This window comes from Dermacentor albipictus, chromosome 1, assembly GCF_038994185.2.
Source record: "Dermacentor albipictus isolate Rhodes 1998 colony chromosome 1, USDA_Dalb.pri_finalv2, whole genome shotgun sequence".
In the NCBI taxonomy this organism is placed as follows: domain Eukaryota; kingdom Metazoa; phylum Arthropoda; class Arachnida; order Ixodida; family Ixodidae; genus Dermacentor; species Dermacentor albipictus.
In genome coordinates this window covers 95,744,848-95,772,015 of record NC_091821.1, presented here as the reverse complement: position 1 = coordinate 95,772,015, position 27,168 = coordinate 95,744,848, and the positions used below count along the sequence as shown (strand labels likewise).

The following is a 27,168-nucleotide window of genomic DNA, read 5'->3' as shown; positions in this document are numbered from 1 at the left end:
GTTGAAGGTGTCTGTCTTAGCCGCAGAGCAACCTGGCGTGCAGGCTAACAAAGGTATTTAGTGAGCAAACGTACGGCATCATCCACTCTCGTCGGAGCGTGGTCACGCGGCGCCCTGGACGACAAACGTGAAGAGGCTACTCATGTATATGGGAGCTGTTATGAAATTTACCAAGTAATCTATAACCCGAAGCACTCGCACATCTCGTGTGCATTTATGTTCACTGAAGCAAGCGTGACTGTGCGCACGGTGCTCGGCCGAGAAGCAAGATCTCGATTTGCGTTGAATGCCGTGCATGATTCACGGCAACGCTTTGCCCTAGTTTTGAGCGCGTAATTAAATTGGCGACGCATATGATGCTTTGATATTCGTTATTAAGTTCGCATGACCTTTAATAAATGTAACCATACACACTCTTGGTGTAATAACAGTACTGTTTGCAGCATTTATCGTGGCGAGTGCGGCGTGCCACTTTCTCCAGATTTATCGCGGGACGATGACTTATCACCAATATATTTTAATAAATAGAACTTCAACCGATTATATTTTTTGTGACCGCAATGCATGCTTCCACTATTTGTGCTTCTCTGCACATTGTATTTTCATTGATTTCATATCAAGTGAGCACACTGCAAGCACAGTGTGCGTCACTTGGTCGACCCTTAATTACGATCATCATATTTCGTTTTCAGTGACTCTGCTGCTGGTCTCTAGCATCAACCAATTCGTTGACCAGCAGTTCAGCACATCACGACTGCTAACAGATGGAGAGGCAGTGTACGAGGCTGACCACGTTCGAATATGCAGTGTAAAGAAGCAGCATAAGGACAAATTCCGTCTAATTGGATAATTAGTCAGAATTAATTAATGAACTTCTAAAATATTATAATTAGATTAAAAGTGTCAATGAGAAAATTGTAGAGCAACATGAAAAATTGCCGATACAGCTTTCTGTTGCTTAATGCGTGCCACATAAATGTGTTTTTCTGAGCGCGAAAGAAGCCCGCGAATACACACAAAGTGCCTCGAGCGGCCAGTCCTGCAGCAATTTTGCGTAATTTTGCGTGCCGACGGTGTTATTGCCCTTGAACTTTATATGGAACTTCACGGTGACGGCGATGGCTGAAATGCGCTTGGAGTGTACATAGAATTGCTCTCACAATAAAAACTTTACGTAATGAAATCATACCGAGCGCTTCACAAAGGCTAACAGATCGTCAGTTTCTGCATTGCACATTGCGCATTACCTCCCACAAGTTCTGCATGTGGAAGGAAATCAGCTGGGAGCTTATCTCCAGCTCCCGATTCCGGCGAAGCTCGGTGTTTTGGATGGTCCAAAGGCCGGACAGGAAGGTTCTGCAATGGCAATGCTCTGGGAACAAGGCACCATCTTTTCCAGCCTGGTGCGAATAAACATCGTAAATTTTAATAGGTACAGTCCCGGGAAGTTCCACGTCATACTAACCAAACATTTTAGCTCCAACGCCGTACACAAAATCTTCTTCGCCGAAGTGCTTGCTACACACGTGGTAATGAGTGGTGGGCTGCTTCCCCATTCTCAGCTTTATCAATCATGCATCCTCCTGCGGCTTGGTTTTGGGGTGTGCACGAAAACTTGCACTGGGCTCTGTTGAATACGTTTGGCACAGTGGTATCGAGCAGTATCCATGCTGAAACAAACAATATTACTGCCTTTGGGGTGAAAGACAGCGGGCAGTGCTGGCGTGGCTGGTGGCAACAAAGGCGAGTCACATGATGTCGTTTACTACGTCACAGCGATAGCAGAACTGGTGTCTCCTGTGGTGACCCCCGAGGCCAATACAGCCGCCCGTCTCACTTGAAAATGATGGCGAGCACAGTTTCTTATTCCGGCACCAGCAAGTTTCTACCCGGGTTGTCGCATGCTACATTTGCAGCTATTGCCGCCGAACCTATTCAATAATCATCTTCGCCTATCTGTTTTACAGCATGGGGTGCGTAGTGCCATTGGTAGCATACTGCACGCTTTTAGTAGGCGATAATCCAAATGTGCCGCCGCACCCTGCTGCAGGCAGCGCGATGTGGCCATCACGCTTTGCATCGGCAGCATCTGGCGTCGCCAACCAGCTCGATTCACACAGATAACAAGAAAAAGAGGGGGAATGGAGTAAACATAATAGCACACAGCAAGGGCAGGCAATACATAGGTCAGCACACTCATTAGTACATTTACTCAGTCATTTCAGTGACGTGAGTATGAATGTGAGTGAGTGCCGGTGAGTGTCAGTGGACGTAAGTATGAACGTGACTGAGTACCTGTGAATGTGAGTAGGCATGCGGGAAAACATGAATGAGTGACAGTGAGTGAGGGTGGAAGTGAGTGTGAATGTGAGTTGGTGCCAGTGAGTGTGAGTCCTGTGAGTGTGTGTGCCTCTGAGTGTGAGTCGATGTCAGTGAGAGCTGGTGAGTGTGAGTAGATATGAGTATGAACATGAGTGAGCACAAAGCCTGAAAGAAGTAACGGTGAGTGAGTATGAGTGACTGTACGCTTATACCTATGCCTCTAGAACGCTACCATATTATTGTCTCTTAGGTGTTTTTTTCAGATTGGGGAAAATAGGATAGTCAGAAGGAGTAATGTCGGGTGACTAGGGTAGATGGCACATCACTTGAAAGCCTAAGGAGGTCAGTGTTTCCATTGTTTCACCTGCAGTGTGTGACAAAGCATTGCCTAGCAACAATGACATCTTCGGAAAGCTTTCCTTGATGTGTTGCCACAACTTTGTCAATAAAGCACAGTAATATTCTGCATGAATGGTTGGACTTTGATGGAGGTAGTCCACCAGCAGAACTTCGTTCTGATCCCAAAAAGCTGTTGCCATTTGCTTCTGTGCCAATTTTTGCACACAGAACTTCTTTGGCCTAAAAGAGCCACTGTGCTTCAACTTTTTTAGACTATTTCTTTGTCTCTGAATCATAACAGTAAGTCCATGCCTTATCACCAATTATCAGTTTGTCCAAGAAGTCTTACCCATTTTTTGCAAAATATTCCAAAACAGTCACTGATGCCGCCACATTTCTTCTTTTGTTAAGTTGTCAAAAGCTTAGGGGTACACTTTGCTGCAAGTTTTCTAATTTCCAAGTCATAATGGATAATGGCACTAACTCTCCCAAGTGATATACTCAGATATGTAGCAATACATTTAGCTCATATTCTCTGGTCCACCACGAACGTGTCATGGATGGCTTTCACGCTTGCCAGCACCGAGACAAAAAGAGACCTTCCTCTGGGTTTCTCACTTTCAACATCAAACTGCCAGTTTTAAAATTGACAAGTCAACATTTAATGGTAGTGCATGAAAAGCAAGTCACCTAGAGTTTGTGAGATTTCATCATAGATTTTGTTCACACCTTTCCCTTGGAGAAAGATAAACTTGATCATGAACCTATGTTCTTTCACACAACTTTTCTGGAGTTGCTGCCAAGTTCACTTTGCACATAGAAAAGAATAAGTTGACAACATAGGTAGCTGATTTTTACACCGTTCAATATAGATGAATTGGCCAATATAAATAGCAATTTGCTGCTACCTAGCTCAATCTTTTTCTGGGTAAGTCTAAGTACTGATCAGCACCCCCATAGTTATCTTTCATCCAAGGCATGTGCCCCTTTGTCAAGGTAAGCACTGCTTTCCTTGACAGTGTTTATTTGTCTAGCTTACTCTTTCCCCCCAGTGGTGAGGAGTGGAAGTTGGTACAGAAGAGTAATGTGAGGGTTAGAGAACTGGAAGTATTCGAAAAGGAGAGGGAGGAGGGAGGTGGGGTGTGCTGCAGGTTCTTGTGTGAATCGTACCTGATACCATCGTTCTTAATGACATGACCAAGCACCAAGGTTGCCCACTTACCAAAATGACATCATCTTACAATTGAAAATTAGGTCAGTATTTTTTACGCAGTTTAAAACAAGATATAGTTGCTATTGTGCTCCTCAAATGTGTAGCCTAAAATCATGACGTCATCAAAGTAGCTAATACATATTTTTTTTATGTTACGGAATGGTATCCATGACTCTTGCAAATGTGGTGTATTTGTAGAGAATGTCAAAATGAGATGTTTTTAGTAATGTATACATAGCATGTTTATTTCTCCTAGCGGAGAGAGAAAGTCGGTGAAGTATGAAAAACACTATGTGACTATGCATCTGTACACACGGGATAGTAGTGTTATCAAACAGTCTGTGGGAAAACAAACTTGACTGGGCAGTGACAATAACAGCACGCATGTTCTTTTCACGATGCCCAACAACTCCAGGCTATTATTGCATTCCAACATCAAGAAAATGCACTGGCCTGAGCAGTGAGCCTGAAATGAATAGCTTGCTTTCTCACATAGACTGACAGCACTGCTGTATCATGTGCATGGGTGTGTTGTTATAGGTATCCTTCATATTTTTCATGCCTTCTCTCTAAGCCAGGAAAAATAGACAATGTGTATTCTGCTGGAAACACATTTGGATGTCTTACATTTCTCTGCAATACCCTAATTGGCATCTTGATGATTAGAACAGCAATTAAAAAGTTTGCTATTTACTTTTAATTCACCATCTTCAGTGAGAAACTAAAAGATTACTCGCGGCTTCGCAAAGAGGCACCAAACAACATGCACTTGCTCTGAATGACGTAGAATGATGTGCATTTTATTTAAGGTTTCATGCATGATAGCTGGGACACCCTGTATAATAGTTTTTACTGACTATGTTGTTACTGTGTGTGTGTGTGCATGCGTGCATGCATGTGCACATGTGCACACATTCTTTGAATAGAATTTTCCTTTACTCTTTATCCTCTTTTCCTGTAAATACTGCATAAATCTCATGATTCAGTACAGCTAAACCTCGATATAACGAAGTACTTAACTTTTCATAAGCTCTTGTTCATAGAACACCATGTAATTAGAACCTCAATATAACGAAGTGTGTTTGTATTTCAATGTAACGAAATTTTGCTTCCGCAGCAAAGGAATGCCGAGAAAATAAATGGAAACTTCCACGGATACAGATGGTGAAATGGTTGAATTACAAGCGGCTGCTTGCAAATGCACCTCTCAAATAGGGGTGCCGTGCCACAAGAGTGCTTGTTCGCTGAAGTGAAGCCTTCACCGCATTTTGTTCCATATAAAGTCCAAGTGCAAGCTGAAGTGAAGCCGCATCATGTTCCGTATAAAGTCCAAGTGCAATAAGATCCTATCGCGCACGCGCACTTTGTGCTTTTGGTGCGAGTGAAAGTGTGCCAGGATGAGACAGTAAGATGGTGGCTTCATGCACGAATGCCACCTCCCAGTGCAAGCAAAGGGAAAGAAGGAGAGGGGAGCGAGCTCGCCGTAACACAATCAAGGGTGCGCGAAGTGAGGGGCGGGGAATGGGGGGAGTAAGTTGGTGCATGGCTGAACGCACATGCAGCCGCTCAGCCTGCTTTATAAGTAGTCTGCCCCATGTGCAAAGAGTGGGCCTGCCAAGACAATGTGGCATCATATAAGCTGTCTTCCCGCACGTTTAGTATTGAAAGTTGTGTAATCTCGAGTTACAGTGACCCGCTGCAGCAAAAGGCAGAGAAAGCATTCGCTGCTCGCTGCTGGCGCTTTTCATGATAGCGTCATCCCAGTGCGGGCGACACTATCAGTCGCCGCAGCGGAGTGCACGCGAAAGCCTGGCTGGCTTCTCTTAATTCATACCACCTGTGCGAAGATATCGTCGACCTAGCATGAAACCGTATCATTCATCCCTGACTCCCAAATTGATCAAAGTGAATTTTTTCATTCAAATTTCTTTTTTTTTTGATTGCCCAATAATTTGGAAAATTCTGCAGCTCCTTTCCATGTAAGGAAAATCGATTGGCGACTGTGCATAAAATGTCAAATTTCAATACAACGAAATTTTGATATAACGGAACCAAATTGCCAATTTTACCTGTTTTGTTATATCGAGGTTTGACTGTGTATGCTTTGAGATTAATAGCTTAGATCACAGAGGTGTGGCACGTAACTAAGTAAGTTCTTTGAAAGCTCTAATTTTATACAAACCACTTAAAATGTTGGCTAATTTTATTGCCCCTTTTTTAGTTGCTTCTAAAAGCTCACTAGAATAGAAACTTCGAGTTGTACAAAGGTTACCTTTTTAAATCTGGCAAGTATAGATTGTGTAAAAAATTGTGGAATCTCATTTCAAGTACTTCAGGGTTGTGATGTTATATGTGTAAGTGTTGATGTAATTGAAGGAATGAAGGTGCCAGGCCCAATAGTGTGCACTGTGGGAATGGGCTAGCATACCTAATCCCCAGTCAGCAAATGGGACTGATTGTTTTTTTGTTTCTTTTTCTAAATATGCCTTCTGTGGTTTATTATGAATGAAGGGCTCTTCGTTTTATTAACTTCTCATAGTTTTTATTCTTTACAGGCACTGCAAAGCAAGGACTCTAAACTATGCACCGAGTCAGCAGTGGAAACGTTGACTGGATCTTCAAAAAAATCTGGTAAATTTACTGTTTGTCTTTTTATGGCAGAGCTTCAGTTCCTTGAGGCATATGTATGTATTAATAATTTACTTATTTATTTCAGAATCTGAAATTGGTACCGAGGAAGAGCAATCCAATGAAGCCTCTTCATTTGTCTCAACTGGGACCGAGGAGTTGACTCCCAAATTAGCTACTCCATCTGTTACTGATAAGTCAGGCCCAAGGACATCGGCGTCATCTGCTAGTTCTGAAATTGGGGATGAGCTAAGCAGTAAGGAAGTTTCTGTATCTGCTCCTAAAAGGGGCACTGAACAGCCTGAGGCAACATCTTCATATGCTAGTTCCAAGGCTGCTGAAGAACCATCTTCCATTTCTGAGATTGAACCAGATGCTGAAGACCCTTCATCCATTAGTGTAAGAGCCACTAATGAGCTACTGGCCCAAGATAATACTTCAGTTCTTGACAGGACTTCTAAGCCTGATATTAACGCAAGTGATGCTTCTCTGAAGAGCAGTACTGATCCAACATCTAAGGCTCAACGTGCCACTGACAGAGACAAGACTTTGTTGAGTGATGATGACGTCAGTGAACACATCAGTGCAACAGCATCAGAAAGTCTTTTATATGAAGGAGATGTAGACGATAAGGTCAATTCGACTGAACAGCCTGTGGGAGAGGTTAATTTACCTGCCATGGGGGGGGACATGTTTGAGTTCCAGAATGACACAACTTCTGAGGGAATACTTCCTTCTTTTGGCAACAATGAAACATCTTTGAGCCATGAAGTCAAAAACCAGGTAAATCAGAGCCCAGACGAGCAGCCTTCTGATGAAATGGCACAAGCATTTCAAAAGCATCCTTGTGAAAAACCATTACGTCATGCTGAAAACCTGAGCGAGGTAGATGTGCTTAAAGAGGCTTCAAGTCCTGCTAGCGTCAAGGCTGTTGATGCTCCAGCCACTCCGTCTAGCTTGGAGGATGAGTCAGCACTCACAGAGGAGGTGGCTGAGTACACAGAAGAGATTGTGCACAGTATAGTCATAAATTCAAGTCTGTCTCATGAAGAAGCAATTGAAAAAGGCAAGGTTGATAAAGCAATCAATAGCATTCTTTGTTATCTTCTAGAGGATACCATCAAAGCCCTCGTAGGCAGGAAGGACTCTTCTGTACCATTTGCTGAAGAATATGTGACAGTGAAAAGAGCTTCATCTAATGAAATTGCCAAAGTAACGCATGGTGAATGTATGCTCATACCAGGTGTACCTGCTAGTTGTGAATATTTTACTGCGTCATTAAATGAAGAGGTGCTGTCGGCCACAGAGAGGAGCACAGATGATCTCTACGTTCACGTCACCAGGAGAGAAAAATTGGCTGGTGCTGCTGAAGTCAAGATTGCAAAAACATCTGAGCAACTTGAAAGCTCTCTGCCAGCTGATCAGCCTTGGGCTACTGATGTGATCAATGCCATTTCTGAGCAACTGGTTTCTGAGGCAATAGACTTTGTAGTAGGCATTGCAAAGGAGAAGGGACTGCTCACAGCCATGTCTGTTGAAAGTGACAGTCACAAGTCTAATGTAAGCCAGAAGGTGAGTGCGATCCTTGCGACCATTGAAGAGACAAGGAACAGTCGCGAGCACCAGAGACCACAAGACCTGATGGTGCTTTCAACGGATCTTGACGATGAGGAGTTTTCCTGGAAGGATGCTTCAACCACTCCAATTTTGACCTTGAGTGACGATGCACCTGCAGAGACAGAACCAAAGGTGAGTGTTGAGACATTTGTACTCACTGGTGTTCTTTTGTTGTGTTTGCCTGGTTCTTTTGTTTGTGTTGTGAATTGAGATACTCCAGATTCTCCATTGTAAAAATGGAACGGCGCGTCCCTCCGCCAGTGGCTTCCCTGTACGCCGAGACTCTCTTCAAGTTTATGACATTGGTTGGGCTGGCCAGGGGGGACATCTTGGGTGGTAGGCAGGGCTATGGGAAGCTGGTAGAGCAGATGGAGGTATGGCTTGGAGGATCTGGTGTGCAGGCATCTTAAACAGCCACTCTGACGAGATCTTAACATGTTTTAGGAAGTGCTCTTATTTTTATAACTGTAACTTAAAGAATCAATGACAGTAGATACATCAAACAGCAGTGCCTTCCTGAACAATCATCAACCTATTACAACAAAATTCTTGGTGCCAAAACCCGGGAACGGTTTAAACAAGGCCATAGAGAATCATCAACCGGATATGGCAACGATTCACTGAATGAGGATGGATATACAGAAGAAAAAAAATGTAAAGTCATTAGAGCTCAAGTCATGCGTTTCACGAAGGAAGCTGATGAACTTCTGGGCACCACTTTTGCTGTCAGCCAGGATGAGGTAAGAGATGAGTGCTCTTATAAAACGTCTGCAGCTTGTAGAGCAACAACTAAAGTATGTAGATGCAGCAATTGAGCCCCATCTCGGAACAGGATGCACAGAATGAATTCAATACCATTTAGAATACCATGACATAATCACAACTTATATGGGCAGACTAGAATATAGAATGAAGTTGTGCTCCCAACAAACTGAAACGAAAAGTGCCAGCCAAAATAAACCAACAATCCAATGGGCTCCAGCCATGCAAATTCAGAGAACGAAACTCGCGAAGTCAGAGCTACTAAAGCTCGACGGAAGAAGAAAGAACTGGCAACCTTTCTGGGAGCAGTCTGCGGTCGCTATTCATACGAATCCGGAGCAGAGTAACATTGACAGGATCAAGTACTTAAAATCGCTGCTCACTGGAGAAATTGCTGCAGTGATTGCCAGGCTCCAGGTGACTTCAGAGTGCTACGCTGATGCCATCGACCTCCTGCAGAAGTGCTTCGGGGACCCTGCACGCAAAGCTGGATCGGCATAAAACCAGTAACTTCTGCAACAAATGTGCATGGTCTGTGGTGTATGTTCAATTCCCTTCAAGTGCACATGAAAGGTCTGCAAGCTCTTGGCATTGGAGAGTAATCTTACGAGGCAATGCTGCACCCTGTGCTACTCCGTGCAGTCCTATGGGAGTTTGTGTTGAACTATCATCGATCATGGGCAGAGAAACGAGAGGAACAGCACAAGTCCTTGGCTGAGGATGACAATGCTTTGTCAACAACTTCATCTTCATCAAAATCATCCCAGCAGCTGCCATTTCGTCATCTACTCTGGTTCTTCAAGCTGGAACTGGAGTTCTGAGAACAAACCCTCGAGGACCAACCGGACGACATCAGCAGTAAGCAACCTCCCAAACATAACAAAGACAGCGCAATAGGGAAATGCCCGCAGCTCATCCGCAGCAGCATTGCACGGCCCCACACTGGGCATGGAATGCAAGCTCTGCGAATCAAAGGCCCATATAAGCCAAAAGTGTGACGCAAAATTAGATTTAAAGCAGAAGAAAGCTATTCTTACAGCAAAGGGAAGTTTTCACTACACGAAGTATGGACATCTTTCTGCAGAGTCAAGGTTATTTGCAAGAAATATCAACGGAGACATGCAACTACCATATGCAATACTGCTTTCAACAGTGCTGCCTAGGCACAAGTAACTATTGGAAAGAACGCATGACAGGTCACTTTGCATGCCTCAGAAACTGGAGAAGATTCCCCGACTTGAACCGTCTTGATGCCAACCATCACGGCAGTGACCAAAGGAACGAATAAAAGGAAAGTTTCAAGGATACTGTTCAACAGTGGTAGCCAACGGACATTCATAACTGAAGCACGCTCCAGGGGAGGTGTTCTATAAGAGTCCACCTAGTGGACATGTCTGTTTTGTCTGCTGCTGTGGTGCTGATTGGCTCTGGCGCTTGGCTGCAGTGGACGCGCAGCCCAGCCCAGCCAATCGAAACTCCAACAGCAGACACTGAATCACCAATTTTACCAACTCCTTTACACTCAGATGTTTATCATTTCTCTACAACTATGCACTGATGAGTGGGGCAGTTGTTTGCAGACATGTTTCAGTGTATTTATCATAAAATCCTTTTCAAGTTTTCAGCTTGCAGCTTATTAATATCTTCAGATTCAGTTGCTGAACTATGCTGAGCAAGAGACCAACCACATGAAATAAGGAGAATGTGAAAAAAAAAATGTAATAACTTTATTTCTAATTTGTCTTTTCTTTTTTTCTTGTTCTTTTGTATTCTTGCTGCTTCCATTGGCACCAGTTGAAGCATATGTATCCTTATTTTAATTAGCTTCTGGACTTGGTTTGTAAACAGATTCATTCCACTAACTTTCTGTCCCTTATTGCTCTGTCTCTCCTGTTTTTCTTTTTTTCAGGAGCTCTGTTCGCGAGCTGTGCAGGCTGAAGACTGCTTTTTGTCAACAACCTCAGAGCAGGACTGGTTTGATGACGACTTTGGCTTAGGGCGCTCTGGTGACAATGCTTTGGCCTACCAACGACGTATTCCAAACAAGCCACCACCTCCTTACAGTCCCCCCAAGAGTGGTTTTATGTCAAGGCTGTTTTCTGAGGCTGTTTGGAAAGTACCTAACACGGAGGCTGAACTGTTTGCCTTGGTACAAAAGGCAGCCGCCTCTATTTATACAACAGCTTTGCAAGGAAAAGGTCTTGCCAACTTGACCTTTAGCCCCGAGTGTGTCAGTGAAAAGGCTGGTGCATCAGGGATTGATAGAGATAGCTACCGAGCCTACTGTGAATTCCTGTTTGATCTCGTAAAAGAGACAGCACAAGAAATTTTCTGGTGAGTGAAATTTGTTGAGCTCTACCAGTCCTGTTGCATGGCAACTTGTAGTGTTCCTGTATGCACTCTCAAAGGAAGCAGTTGCACTCCTGCTTTCCACACACTCCTCATGCTGCCATTTGCCAAGCAAAATTGTATGGAATTTCATTGCTTATCAGAGAAGTTGTCTGTACAGCTGCATTGCCTGTGCTGTGATGGCTTCAGTACTACCTTCACAATATTAAATGCCACACAAGGACGCAGATATACTTTGAATGCTCCAGCATTTAAAGGGGCCACAGAGAGGAGACTGAGAGAAGGCAGGTGGGGAACGATCCCACGTCTTTGCATTATGCGCGCGATGCATGCGTCCGAGCGTCGCATGCGTAATGTGAAAATGTGGAATCATTCCCCGCTTGTGACAAATTGTTTTTTGATCCACTTTCATTGGCATAAATATATCATTTCTTTAATTCAATTCATAAGTACAAGTAATTTCCCCTATGTTTACCTTGGTGTCTTTGTTTGTTGTCTTCTTATGATATGATTAATAAAATTTGGGCTCCTTGGTTAATGCCCTTTCTTCTCGTTATTAGCAAGGTTAACCAACTTTAAACTATTACTTTACGACACATATTGCAATGTACGAATTGTAGCTGGCGACTCCGAAAGTCGCATCCACTTGGAACAAATTCTGAGCATGACATCCGTTTCGAAATTTTTATTCCCAAATATTGCAATGAAATAATGCAGTGATGGTCCAGTAATTTCTCAGCTTCGACGCAGAAAAGTTTTTTGTTTTTTAAAGTTTAATGATGCCTTTTTACTGTAAGTTTGATAACGCTTATCTCAGAAGTGCTGCTAGTTTCAAAATTTGTTCCACGTGGATAGGCCTTGTCATATTACTGGCTTAAATTCGTATACTACTGCAATATGTGCACTAAAGTAGTTAGAGTTGATCAGGAAAGTTTTCGTAAGTGGTCAATTATGCACTTTTATTTCCAGTGTAACTAATGTCTGCCTCTCCGAGTAATACAGCTCAATAAGTATATTTGTGCTAAATATTACAGGCAATTTTTAAAAATTGTGTTAATGTTAAAAAAGGCACCCAGTAAAATGGCACCATATCTTTGCAGCCGTTATGTGAATATTTCATTAAGCGTGACCTGACACAGACATGAAAAGTCGCATACACACACACTTAAAGGGTCCCTGAAATGGCTTGGACTAATTTTGAAGACATATGAGGTACAGCTGCAGTAAAACATTCAGGCCACAATTTAAGTGAAGCGTCTCATATTAACCAAGCTAAGTACGATTACAAGTTACCCTCCTTCCTAGTTATGCTTTTCTTCCTCAGCTCATTTGCCGAGCAAGCGGGGCTAAGCTCTGCCTTCACTGGCTCTGCGTCATGATGTGGTATCATGTTCTCTACTTTCGGTGTCTTGGGGTCAGTGTGCAAAGCGTCTCCAGCCTCTTCCCTAGCCGCCTGCCCGTCAATCCCCAGGGAGAGCTATCCAAGCAGCGTGCATTGTCGGCGTTCTTTCACATTAAATGTAAAACATTTAGACATTTAAAACGACAATGTGTTCAGGATTACACTGCTGCCAAAAATTTAGACCAGTAGCAAAGTAGAATACACTTGGTTACTGCTATATCAGCTCTGTGCCACTGGCTGGCTGCACCCTACAGGCCGCTCACGTTTGCGCCTCCACCCATCCTGCAAAATGCCCGCTCTGCCTGCATTTACCGGAATACCGGACATGCTAAAACTCTTTATTGTGACAGTAATCCTCTGGCATGAAGTGATGGCTGTAAACGCATTGATCCTGGCGCTGATCGGATACTGACAGTCCAATTCACTGCAGCCATTCTGCTCGCCTGTTGCCTTGCAGAGGAACACGTCGTACTTTGACATGTTGCCTGTCGTAAGATTTGCAGCCCACACTGCAACAAGGGTGATTTATGGTCCTCGCAAACAGAAACCTCGAAAATAACCCTGACCAGGCAGCTCGCGTCAAACTGACCACGTGGTAGCAGAAGTAGATGACTTTTGCTGTGTGCCGGAAGTGCTTGAGTGTGGTGATAAATTGTTGTTGTATATTCTCTTTCTGTTACATTTTAAACAAATTCACCAACATAAAGTTAATTAGTCCACCATAAAGTTAGAAAAATTAATGTTGACGCAAGATGGGTAGCCAATGGGGTAGCGCCCGCTAAGTATGTATAAAGTTGATGTAGATGGTGACAGGGGGACTGAAACTCAGGAGAGTGGCACCACTGCACTCAGTAGCATTGCACATGTTTAAAACCTTATAATAAATTACACGCTTTACGCAGAGCTCTTAGATGTGTCACTTAATGACCAGAAGTACCTACCCTAACGACTCAATGCATTTGTACAAAATCATCAGAATCATTTCAGGGTCCCTTTAATAAACCTCTCCAACATTTCTGTTCATTTGCAATGCAGATCATTGTTGCTGCTACTATAAAGAGCAGAGTACATGTTCACGGCATCAATACAGAATAAGGTCTGAACTTTTAATGAACAGTCAACATAGTATTGAATAAAGAAACAATTCCTACTATTTCTTACAGAATTTTAGTATTTTTCAGCTTTCACGTTTTCCTCATTTTTAGAATTCTAAGGTTGGCAGGTCTGCCTATGGACTGTTTTCTTATGGGCACCACCATATTGCGTACATAGTGGCACCATCTGTGGGAAGTCGGCATGCTGGCTTGGCTGAGCGCTCAGTGCTGTATGCCAAGTATATGCTCAGCAGTACTTTCTGGTGGTTGTTCTCACACTGCACAGTCTATTTAGTAGGACATGGCGTCTTCTACGTGGGAAACGGTTCTGTGAGGTATACTGAAGTAGTTTAAGTTGGCATGACTGGAGTTTCTGCAGCATTGAGGTGGACAGCAAACCGTGCGCGATGTGTGCACATGTGTTTGAGCGTACAATCAGCCTCGAAGATCAGTTGCGTATTTCTGAAAATTTGTTTCACTGATGTGACCTTAGTACAGCATTCTCCCTGTAGTTCTAAGTTGTGGTTTAGGGGCAATGCGTACTTCAGAAACATACACAATGATTGTAACAGCCTGAATACCATTCTGCTACGGTAGAAGTTGTATTGTTTCCTTTAACAAAGGCGTTCAAATTGTTATCTGTTCATTCATTGTGGGACAACTCCATTTATTGGGCAAGGTTTCTGCTCATGAATAAAATAGTTTGGTTAGTAATAATTTTGGCAATCCACATCGCCAGCGGGATAATGAAGAAGAGAAGAAGACGACGAGGTTAGCCGGAGGAATGTACCAATAAATGGGTTCTACTGGCAGTACCTTAGTGAAATCTTTACATTGGCGCAGTCGAAAACAGGAACCTGTGGAGAAGATGAATGTCGCGTTCAACGAAGGATGAACCACCATGGAAGGCTACAAAGCAAGTAGCGAACAACATGCCAGGCCGCTGGAGGATGTCACCATGCCTGATGTTCTATGGAGCGTTCCAAGTGCCTCCGGATTTACGGCTGACAACACTGTCACTAAAAGTACTGTTCCTGCTTCCAGTGAACAAGACGAGTCTAAAACTTGTTTTAAAGGACCCATCTTAACTCATGAAACTCAGCTAGCTGTAATGCTGTCAGACAGTGATATAACTGTTCTGAATGTACTGCTTGACCTTCAGAAATGCCAGATGAAGCAACAGCAGCAGCTGGTAGATCTTGTTACGCTGTCAAGATGTGGAAACAAGAGAGAACAGCCTTTCGTAAAACCAGACATATTTGATCTCAATTCGTCCGGTGTACACACCTGGCTTCATTTTTATGAGCATGCTTGCTCCACAAACCCATGGTTGAGTGGCGCGGGTCGCATACAGAACATGCGGGCATTTCTGTATGGCAACGCACGGAAATGGTACGATCTTCGGTTAAGTTCGCAGTTGCATGAACCATGGAATGAGTGGAAGGAGAGTTTCTCTCCAGCATGCAAAAAGAATCCCGTGGAACTTTGGAATAACGCCATATTCTACAGACAGAAAGCAAAAACATCGGAGAGTATGTGTTGGAAAAGTGGCATTTAATTTGTACAGCCGAGCCCAAACTTCCAGAATCGTCAGTTATCGCCCTCATTATGCACGGTATGACAAGAAAGGGCCAGAAACAAGTTCTCGCTAGGTCGCCAAGCACAATGTACCAACTGCTTCAGTCACTGGCGCACGACATGACGACAGATTTTAATATGCCATCAAAAGAGACAAGAGTCACAACTCTAGACCGAGCGACAAATCCATGTGAGGCTCGGTACTTCACAACCAGCCATACCTCTAATAGTTCAGGCACTACAGGATCTCACCAATATGCTGAAAAAACGGTGTTCCTTGTTAAATTGGATGTTCTGACAGTGCCGATGCTTGTAAACAACCGAAACATGTCAGCATTTATTGACACTGGTGCTTCCGTGAGCCTAATTAATGAAACTATAGTGGAGTCAACCAGCATCATATCCGGAAAGCCTATTCGTGTATGTAGCTACGATGGTTCATCTCAAGATTACCATAAATGGACAACGGCAGCTCTTGAGTTTGATGGTCAGAAGTTCAAGGTGGAAGCGCTCGTCGTGTCGGCGGTGAACTTCGCCTTTCTTTTATCACTACCAAACATGAAGAATATGAAGATCAACATACTATAGAATGACAAGGTGACTATTGAAAAACCTGAGCAAGCTATGTGTTTGACGGAAAAACCCAATGAACGAAACCCATCATGCGCAGAAGACGTGCCACTGAAGTTCCCCGAGTTAATCTGCATTGGGCCATATTCCGAAGCCACAACCACGATTGAGGTGCCGTTCTTGCTGCGCGACAGCACACTCATCATAAAAAAGCCGTATAGTCTCAGCCATGAAAAGAAAGTATGGCTAAGACAAGAACTTCAAGGCATGTTAAAAGCAGGGATCATTAGGCCATCGACATTCTGTTTTGCTTCCCCTATTACCCTTGTACCAAAGGAAGATGGATCATTCCGACTGTGCGCTGATTACCGAATGATAAACAAGCAGACCGACCTTTTTCCATCATATCCGATGCCTAGGATAGGTGACATCATTGACGAGAATGGAGGATGCAAATGGTTTTCACGTATAAACTTATGCAAGGGGTACTGGCAAGTACCACTGGAAGAAGAGACTAAGAAGTTTACGGCATTTGTCACACCTTTCGACATCTATGAGTATAATCGGTTACCATTTGGCTGGAAGAATTCTGGGTCATGGTTCCAGAAGATGATGAACGAAACGCTGAGCAAATTCATTGCAAAATTTTGCAATGTATATGGGATGATATCATTGTCTTCTCCAGGACAAGGGAAAACCACGAGGAACATTTGTGTAAAGTACTTGAGGCACTAAGCACCGCACGACTTAAAATTAACATGAAGAAAAGTGAGTTTTTTTGCAATAAGGTGGTTTTCCTCGGAGGGGTATTTGATGGTGAAATGCAAAGCACCAACGAAGAGAGTGTTCAACGCATCAAGAAAATGGTGAAACCGTATGATGTTCATTCCCTCCTTTTGTTTTTGGGACTGGCGGGCCATTTCTGTGCATTCATAAGAGACTATGCCAGAAAAACTTAATGCCTCATCGCATTAGGTTTTAGGCTGTTAACAGTCAACCAGGTGTTGACGTACCTGTTAGAGCTATCTCAGCCGAAGGGCAGAATAGTAGCACGATGGGTTAGTGAAGTACAACAATTAAGTTTTGACGTCATACATCGCCCTGGACCGAAACATCAAGATGCCGATGCCATATCTCGACTCCATGTGCCACATGAAGCCCCAACTAGAAATATGAACCTGCTACTGCTTTGGGAAGGCATGCAGGAACTGGAAGTGAAGAATGGCAAAATTTACGTCCCGGAGACCAAAGTGCCAACAGTACTGAAGCTTCACCACACTAGTCCAGAGTCAGGACGACATGATGGATTCTGGAAGACATACCATAAAATAGCCCAGCGCGTCACTTGGAAAAACATGAAAAAGACATTACAAATTATGTAAAAACTTGTCATCCGTGTCAGCTTGTTAAAGCCAAGTACAAGCCTAAAGGTAACAGGATGGTCTTGCCAGAGTATTGTGATATCCTTTTCGAGGTTGTGCATCTTGATTTTGCTGAAATCAAAAAGAAGGGGGAGGGAGTTAGGAGGACGCAAGCATTCCTTGTCGCCGTGGACGAGTGCACGCGTCTTGTAGCCGCCAAAGCTGGAAAGGAGGACGCAAACTGTGTGATATCATTACTGGAACGAGAACTCTTCAAGAACGTCAGAGTCGTCATCACAGACAATGGCCCTGCCTTTAAAAGCGAAAAACTGTGACTTTGGACTTAGAAAAGAAATATCACCCTTCGCTTCCCAGCACCTTACCATCTGGAAGCAAATTCCCTTGCAGAGCGAGTGATAAGGGACTTGAAGATGTACATATGACTATATTCCGAATTCAAAGGCGGCTGGAAATGCGCCTTGGAAGCCACTGCTGCACATCAAACAGATCATATACAGCAGGCCTGGGATGCAGCCCCCATTTCGTGGCATTTGGAACGAGCTCATGGCTGCCAGCGGACCACGAATTGGGCTTAGTGAAACAAATTGATCTAAGGGAACATCCCAAGGCTTCTCATCAGTGACAAAAATATAGAGCGACAATGAAAAAGAATTTTGACCGCAGACACTGCACAAAGATGCTGGAGATTGAACCAGATTCATGGATTCTGGTCCGAAAGGGACTTGATTCGAAAACGCCATTTACAGGACCTTACTATGTCATCAAGACAGCTAGACAACAAGGACTGCTGAAGACAATATACTACCAAGGATCCAGTGGAAAAGTTTAAAAGGCTTCAGTTGTGAACATGCTACCGTATTATCATTGTGGGGGCCAGGACAGCCGATTGGGAGTGTGTGGCGATCCACATCGCCAGCGGGATAATGAAGAGAAGACGATGATGAGGTTAGCCAGAGGAGTGTAGCAATAAATGGGTTCTACTGGCAGTACCCTAGTTAAATCTTTACTATAATGGCATACCATACAGTGTGAATTACACTTGTTGAGCGACCGTCTGCGGACTGCGCAAGCATCCGAAGCAGTGGTAGATGCTGTGTTATAGATCTGTTCTAGGTAGTGCATGTTCCAAACATGCGGCATGACCATGCAAGATCTTACTGCAGCTGTTAGCCCGTCCTTCTTTTTTTTTTTCTCTTTATTTTTAAAGAGAATAAAAATCCAATTTTTTTGTTGTAGATTTTGTGCATCCTTTTTCCAACAATGCAGTCACCCGTATTACGGAAATTTTGTCCTCAGAAGTAGCCGTCATATTCATTTTTGCGACCATCTTCAAGTATTACTGCTTTACAGGGCAAAAAGGCATTGTCGAAGCACAAAGCTTATATATGTATCATGTTGGTTTCCCTACTGCAGTGATAGCTGTGTTGAGCAACACCATAGGCCTCATACAGGAATCTGTAGTGTAGACATAGTATGGTGATTTCAAGTCTACTAGATTTGAAATGTGTGAGAATGATGCTGGTGGCTGACACAAATATTTTATGACTTGCACTTAGATGTTTTGGGGCTGTGTTGGGTTGGCGATACACCAGTATGCACTTGTGTTTTAGTTCCTACACCATGCGATCTGATAGTGAAAAGATGTTCTAATTCATGCTGGCAATTGTTCTCTTCATTGAGTCGAAACTGATACAGTACAGCCAAAATAGTTCACAACACATACACACACTGCTGCTGGTGATGCATGTCGGCATGTTTGCACTGCCACGAGAACTTTTCCGCATGCTGTAGTTACCACTGCAGCGAAAGGCTACACAGTGGTTCCCCGATGACCTTGTATGAACTGACATCACATAAATTTCACAGAGAACGCGCTAGAACATTTCCCATTCGTTCCGCAGCATGCGACAGCAACACGCTCAAGCATCACAGTGCTGCTTCACACAAGCCAGAGAGGAGGGAAGGCTCGCCACGCACCCTTTCCTCCTCACTAGATGAAAAGGTCTATTGGAATTCAGCATGTTCCATGTGGAAGACCTAAGTAACCATTGTGAAGCAAAGCTTCCAAGAAGCGATTTATCAAATGCTATAATTTAGTTCATTTCACTCCTGCATCTTTGGTGTAAAAGAAACTGGTGCATGTGACTGTGCTCTCACATACTTATGCTACACTATGTGATGCATGCAGTGATCATATCCAAGGCTGTAGTTGTTGTTGGCACGATAGAAGTATATGTGTGATTGTGGCCTAACTGGGTTGAGCATCGGGCTGTTGTGCCGAGGGACAGGTGCGATCCCATCATCGAGCGCGTAATTCAATATTTGTTATAATAGTTCATTATTCAAATTTAGGCTTTCCCTCCTATTCACAGCATACACTCGAGGATTTATTCCTTGACTCCATTGACGGGACCACAGTGCTACCCCTTGACTGAAAAGGGCACTGCTCTTGAATAATGCCTCTTGGTTATTCCCACAAGAAGAAGTTGCTTGAGAAGCACACCTTTACTTCAAGCAGATGCATTCAAGCAGATGCTGAGAGCACCTGGTTACAAACGTTTTGCTCAGGAATTGCAGGAACTGAGAGTGTAGAAATCGAGTATCATTGATCTGCATTGACTCCTGCAATCAAAGAGTAGTGCTTCCATTCACTTTTTTGGAGGTGAAGTGCTGAGAGGTAGAACATTATAAAGACTGAGTTCAGTAGTACAGGATGATGTGCTCCAGATCTTCAGAATTGCAGTAAGATAGCTGGCCACGACTTAAGGACTCGTGTGAATCATGTCTTGTACTTCTACAGGAACGTCATTAATTCTTGTAAATTCAGCTTGCAATGACAGTGGCAAATCTTTGCCTTCACAAGGTTAAATTTTACTTCAGTGCAAATTTGGGACAGCAAAATGACCGCAGGAGATATGTGAATCAGTGAGCGATTGTTCAACACCTGAGTTGATGTACAGAGTTAGCTCCTAGTTACTTAACACATTTTGTAATGCATTTAAGTATGTTGTTAATGTTAAACATATGGTTTCTGGCAGCTCATGCAGCATCACTGCATGAGCAATGGTTACATTCAGTGCTGCTGTTGTATCTGCTAAATATCTTGTAAAGAGCTTTAGAACCTAGTAAGTAAGAAAAAAACTAGCTATGTTCACCTTGTATCACATGTATTGTGAAGGGGAAATCTGCTTTCCCATAGAGTCTGCTCACTATGGTTCATTTCAACATTGTCCATTACAGTGTCACAAGGCTTGAAGCTCGAAGTCATGACATTGTGCTGTTGGGCCAGTACATTCCATTAAGGAACTGGCCTATGAGTGATGAAACCTATGGTTTCAGCCATGGTTTCATCACTGCTGTCACTCCTATAGAAATATTTAGCCACAGATGTGATGTAATGGTTCTGAGGAACCACTTTTTCTGTATAGAAGGTGCCAGTTTCGAATGTTTCAGCTTGTTTGAGGATCCTCTGTAGAAAGCACACTGACCTTGTACACCTGCAGTAAATATTCATTGCTGTTCCTCCTGTTCTTCCTAAAATCTATTAGGAGTGTCAGTGGTATTAAACTGACCTAGCTGATTCATAACTAAGGTAAGATTAACAACTGAACTGTGGACAGACGAAGTGTATGAGTAAGACTTACTTGAATAAAAAAGTTTTCGCTCATATAAAAGTTAATTCATGTGAAACATACATTACAAAGGCTGGTTTTCAGTGGATAATGTTGTAAAATATTGTTGCTTTAATAGGTTCATCAGTGACATGCAATCAAATATAGCATATTTCGTGAAATGCTTCCTTCTGTTCACATTTGGTTGCAGTGTTAATACAGTCGAACTCGCTTATAACAATATTCAGTGCCAAGGAAATCATATTGTTATAACCGATACTAACCGATGCCAACTGCTAACCAGGTTGCAAGAGAAAAACAGAATGAATGAATGAATGAATGAATTGAATGAATGAATTTATTTCCATAAATATACAAGTTTATGGAGGATATCAGGAAAAAAGTTGCAAAAGAGCAGCTTGACTAGACCTTAAACCTTCTCGTCAGACAAGAGACAAACATCCAAAATATTTTAGACAGAAAAAGTACAGCCAGGACCCATTTATATAGCATTGCCAGTTTTAAAAACATACTCAGATTAAAATATATTGACTATAACTATAGAATATAATTAGAAATGCTAGGTATCTGCACCAAAAAGAAAAAGAACTAGAAATTGAGGAAAACAAGTGCAGTGGCTCACTTTCCTTTGTCTTTTTCTTCTTTTTCTGAATTTTAGTTTTTTTTTCCTTTTAGCACTCACACCCACTAGCCAGATTTAATTGTTATGACTGATAATTCAGCATAGAACCATTGTTATAAGCAGTTTATTTTGCCATAGAACACATACGAAAGTTGACGATGGATTGGCTACTTATTGTTATATCCGATATATTGTTAAAACTGGTACCGTTATAAGTGGGTTTCACTGTAGTACACTATTGTGACAAATGTGAAGCTTTTTTAGATTCATAACATTTTATGATTGAGGCTCTTAATGTAGCAAGAAACTTTTGGGAATTAAAACTTCTTGCTTCACTTCAAACGTTTTATTTATGCACTGTTAACCTAACATGCCTTCTAGTCATTGGTCCAGGAACTGATGTTTTGGTTGGCCTGTCATGGTCCAAGGAGTCTGTCCAAGCAGTTAATGTGTTCACACATCTGTGCCTATGCCTAAGTGCTGGCTGTGATACCTTCTTCGCTGGTGACAAAGTGTGTGTTTCTGACAGATGGCTCTCATTTTTTACTGAACTGGTTTGCAACTGCTGCAACATACCCGCCGTGGTTGCTCAGTGGCTATGGTGTTGGGCTGCTGAGCACGAGGTCGCGGGATCGAATCCCGGCCACGGCGGCCGCATTTCGATGGGGGCGAAATGCGAAAACACCCGTGTACTTAGATTTAGGTGCACGTTAAAGAACCCCAGGTGGTCAAAATTTCCGGAGTCCTCCACTACGGCGTGCCTCATAATCAGAAAGTGGTTTTGGCACGTAAAACCCCAACTATTATTATTATATTATTAACTGCTGCAACATAAAAGCAGTGAAATATTCATAGAAGGTTGTCATGGCAACAGCATAATTGAATTTTGTACATTTGACTGCTTGCTTGCCCTTTGAATGCGGTTTAGGCTATTTGCTTCACAACAACCTTGCAAAAATATGAGCTATTGCAGTTGTGTTCCAATAGATTCTATTCTTTCCATTGAATGTGAAATAATGCACTCTGCCATAGAGCACTGCAGGGGCCCGGGCCAGCATGAAAGCCTAGACCTGGCCCAGCCCAGCCTGCAGGCCGGGCCAGGAAAAGTGTCTTCTGGCGGGCTCGGGCCCTGGCCAGGCCTGATGCCCTTGAGCCTGGGCCAGACTTGGGCTTAAGTCACGGTCCTAGGCCGGGCTCAATATAGAAGCTGAGGGCCTGTACCATGCACAAGCCCTTTCACCTAGGTCGTGCTTTCGAATACATGCGGGCACACTGCATAGATGAAAGGCATTCTTTAGAAAGCTGCAAGTTCAAAAGTGTGGTGCTTAATGGGAAAGGAAAAAAACTGTTGTGATTCGTTTTTCGCTTGGTTCTTGTTTTCTAAAAAGAATTTTAATTTTTTTATGTACAAAAAGAGACTTTGTTATAAAAAAAATACTAATGACAGCTCTTGATACTGTTGGACTGTTAATGCTTTTGCTATTGCACTATTTTATCACTGCAGATATGATTATTTTATTGCAGTTGCATCATTTTGCTGCTTTTCATTTATTACGCTACTTTGGCGTTTGGTTTGTGGTTGCTGCAATGTAAAACATAGATGGCTTCCACCTTAACCGTATTCACAGTGTTCTTTGTGGGCTCTGGAGGGCTAGTGTGGCAGTGCGTTTCCCATCTTCATTATTCCAGTGTCCAAATTAGGATATGTGTGCTTGAACTTTTGGCTGCTTTTGTACCTAAGATAATTTTATCATTTTTTATTTTTTTTTTTTGCTGTAAGAACTGTTTGCAAGAATATATTTATTGTGATAGCAATTGGGACACTAGAGGTTTGTTTCTGCTGCCACCGTCGTGCTGTCACATTATTGATGTGCGAGAACAGCTCATGCATGTTATGTAGGTGTAGAAGGAGTATATAGATAATGCAGAGTTCATTGAGCTGCAAAAGCGTCGCCAAATCATGCCAAGTTACCTTCATGCAGGGTATGATACCCGGTAGTTGTTCTATCTTGTTCTGCACTGTGTAACAACATAGATCATACCTTCAAGCTCTGCTTAATTGGCTCTGACGGAATTGGAGCAGTGTTCTGGCTTTCACTGCTGGCATGAGCACTGTGTACATGTACATTAGCATTCCTGCTGAGGAGCTGTGTGCAGAAGTACTTCTGCTGCAGTAATTCAGGAATGGCTCAACTTGTATACTACTTGTTCTAACTCATCAACGGCTGCGACGGTTGATGAATATGTTACAGTTGATGACGTGATGACATAATCGTAATTGGTGGGAATAAAGGTGGGAAGGATGCGAATGCCAATGAAGGAACAAAGAATTTTGATGGCGAGGGAGGCGGTAGCAGCATTTGAAAATCTGCAGCTTTATTTTGTGTAGCTCCTGTGCTTCACCTCTGAGCATTCTGTGAACCTGGATGGGATAAGGTTGGCTGCAGTCGCAAATTCTGTTGGACAACTTGTGTGCAGAAAAATTAGCAGCCTATTTCACAAAATTTCTCTTTTATTCATGTAAATAAAAGTTTTCTTTTGTTGAACGTGCTTATAGCCTGCTCTATTGTGAATAGCATGGTGCATGACCTTCACAACGGAATAACCTGCATAACAAAGGATATTAGAGGTCCCAAGTACTTCGTTATAAAGGTATTTGACTGTATAATCCTTAGTGCTTATGACGTAAAGCCTACACAAGAGTTTGAAATTAAATGCCTTGCCCAAAATTTTTAACCCAGCCTTTGCTTCCATTGGCCTGTTTATGTTAGCTGTATTTGCTTGCTCTGTGGAAAAACGTTTTTTGAGCAATGGCATTTTTAAGGCATGTACACGGAGTTCCTCCCGTGGTCCTGGGGAGGGCCTGGTAATGCCGGCACAGGCCTAGGTAGGGCCTGGGCTTAAAGCCACGGGTGCAGGCCAGGCCCGGGCTTCTAATGGCGTGCTCGGGCCATGAAATTTGGCCCCTGCAGTGCTCCAGACCTGCAATGCCTTACTGAGCACACTGTACTACATTGAGACTCACTCCATGAAAATCATATAAAACAATCGTAAATTTACATTTATTTTGCCTTTTTGCAGCTGCTGAAGTTGATGCTTTAGTTCATTTGTGCTTTGAGTCAGTAAATGAATGTGCTTTTCAGTTATCCAATAAGGGCTGTTTGGTGTTGCCATTCAAGAGTCTATGAATTTCTCTCAGACCATACCTGCTACCTAATTGAGCAGGGCTACAAAGTTCATTAATGCAAAGATGGCAAGTGGTAACTGCTCAGCTAAGTCTAGCTTGAACCTAAAATAAAATTTGTAGCATTGTCAAGCCTGTAGTTGTATCTCACTGCATCAGAGTTAGCCTTCGGTTAGTACAAAAAAGTGCTAACTTGTTTAGCCACCCAATCCTTGTTCAGCATAGGAAGTCCATTGAGAAGCAGCACAAGTTTTCACTATATGTGGACCTTTTGAATATGAGCAAAAAGATATGCCGTGTAGTGTGAATATTAATGTAGCCACATTGTCCCACTCTCTCATGCTTTACTTAAGTTTGTAGCATGAGTTGTGGCAACTTTTCTCACATCGCTCCCCCCCCATTTCACTATATTTTGTTACCTAACAAACACCTGATATGGATGCGAAGATAACTTGGCGCATAAGAAAAGCAAGAAATAAAAGCAACTAGTGCCACAACTTGTAGTTGTCATTTGAATACTTAAGATATGTAACAATGCAACTTTTATTTAATTTTTTTTTTTCAGCACTGAAGCCACAGATACTTCTCCACCATCCTGGCAGCGAAATGTGCGTCTTAGGAGAAAGCAACCTTTGCCGGCTACACTTGAATCTTTTGTCTCTATTGTGGGAAGCAAGGTGATGTCAGTGCCAGGACTCCATGAAAATTCTGAACTTGCATTCCGCAACTTTGATGATCAAGGACTGAATTTTGTGGACATTCTTCTCTCTTCCGAAGCCCGAGGAGAAGAGTCTGAGTGGGTGGATTACAGCCGTGAGGAAGTCATTGTCAAAGACCAGGTGGCCAATGCGATTTTTCACCTGTTGGTGGATGACACCCTTGAAACTCTAAAGTCACTTTGGCAGTTCAGATGACAGATAGTATAGCCCACGGTTCTGTTCAGTTTTTTGTCGGAGCATGCTCAGTGACTGCAGTGAATATTCTTCTGTAGAAGGACAATTTGCGGAAGGCATTTACTGCTTGATTATAGGCATCCTGCACCAGTCAGACTGACAGCTGGTAGTAGAATTTGCTGGTCAGATAATCATGTTTTCAGATTTGAGAGCAGTTTACACAAAGTGATCACTTAACTAGAGATGGGTGAATATTACATTTTTGAATACGAATTGAATACAAAAAGGAAGTATTGAATATGGAATCAAATATTGATTAGTCTAATGCAGACGCACATATTTGTAGAAGGAATATTTATTTCGATGTAGTTAGGTACCATGTCTCTACTGACTAGTACAAAAAAGAGAGCTCATTATCAGGCACAAGTATCAGTTCTAAACATGGTTACTAATTGTCCTTAAGAAACTATGAATAGCCTCTCAACCATATTAGAGACTGGTTGCAAACAAGCTTTCAGAGAAATAATGGCTGCTTTATGACAAGCTTTCCATAAACGCTAAATATATGGCTGCCGAGAAAAAGGTCAGAAGTGGAAAAAGAGAACTAGTTCTGCTGAGGTACTTCTGTGCCATAGACACATGTACAAGGGCCCATCGCAAGGAAAACATTGTACGTTGTAGCATAAAAGATAAAACTGCTGCACGACTAGACTGCCAGTAATATTAAATAACAGACAAGCAAACAACGCAGGTTCGTGTAAAACCAATTGTTCCATGTGATCAGGAAAGAGGCATACTCCCTGCTCGAAGAAACAACTCTTTCAGCTCTCCAGCCACACAGAGCATGTCACTGTTGATCAGGCTTTTGCCATGAAACCGAAAACAAAGCTTGCATTACCCATTTTGTTTTTGCATTGCTTCAAGAACTTTTGTCATTGTTTCATTTCTAATAATTTCCGGTACTTTGTTTAGAAGAACAGTAATCAGACTTTCACATTCGACTTTTGTAAAATATTTGGTTATTTTCAAATGATCGTAATGCTGAATAGTTCCTTTTCAAATACAAATGTAGTTAGTGTTCAGTATTCAATTCGTATTTGAAAATTTTGAGTATTTGCTCTCCCTTACTTTTAACAAATGTGCTATTTTCAACTGTGGGACTGCTCAGCCAGACAGAGCGAGAAGTGGTAGCAGATTTTGCCTCAAGTTGATCTTGTTCTCATTCTCAATTACCATTTGTGAAAGCTTGCAGAATAAATTGAATTTTTCGTTTTTCAGAAGTCTTATCGTCGGCCTGTGTGGCCATTTTGATTCCAACAGTGTGAACATTGACAAAAATGAAACACTGTTGCAATCTAGGATGACCTATGTAGGATGGCAGGAACAGGATAGTGCATTTGGACACAGAGCTCCTGCACTCAGAAAGTCATGAACAGGGGCATAAGTGTTCAGTAAACCATCATTTTGAAAAGGGGTTTGGGAAGTAGCGCACAAAAGCACAACACAAAGAAGAGTATAAAAAATGGATATCTGGGGTTTTATGTGCCATAACCACAATCTGATTATCTGAAATGCCCCAAA

General features: G+C 42.6%; 1 protein-coding gene across 2 annotated transcripts in view; it reads left to right on the top strand.

The window, feature by feature from the left end:
- Positions 1-26,867, top strand: part of LOC135902637 (centrosome-associated protein 350-like) — a 262,164-nt gene extending 235,297 nt beyond the window's left edge. For both annotated transcript variants that reach the window (XM_065432834.1, XM_065432833.1), the window contains 4 exons: positions 6,430-6,505; positions 6,591-8,251; positions 10,791-11,215; positions 25,260-26,867. In XM_065432834.1, coding sequence (XP_065288906.1) covers positions 6,430-6,505; positions 6,591-8,251; positions 10,791-11,215; positions 25,260-25,608 — 2,511 coding nt within the window. In that variant the 3' untranslated portion in view covers positions 25,609-26,867. The remainder of the gene's footprint in view (positions 1-6,429; positions 6,506-6,590; positions 8,252-10,790; positions 11,216-25,259) is intronic.
- Positions 26,868-27,168: the final 301 nt, after the last annotated feature.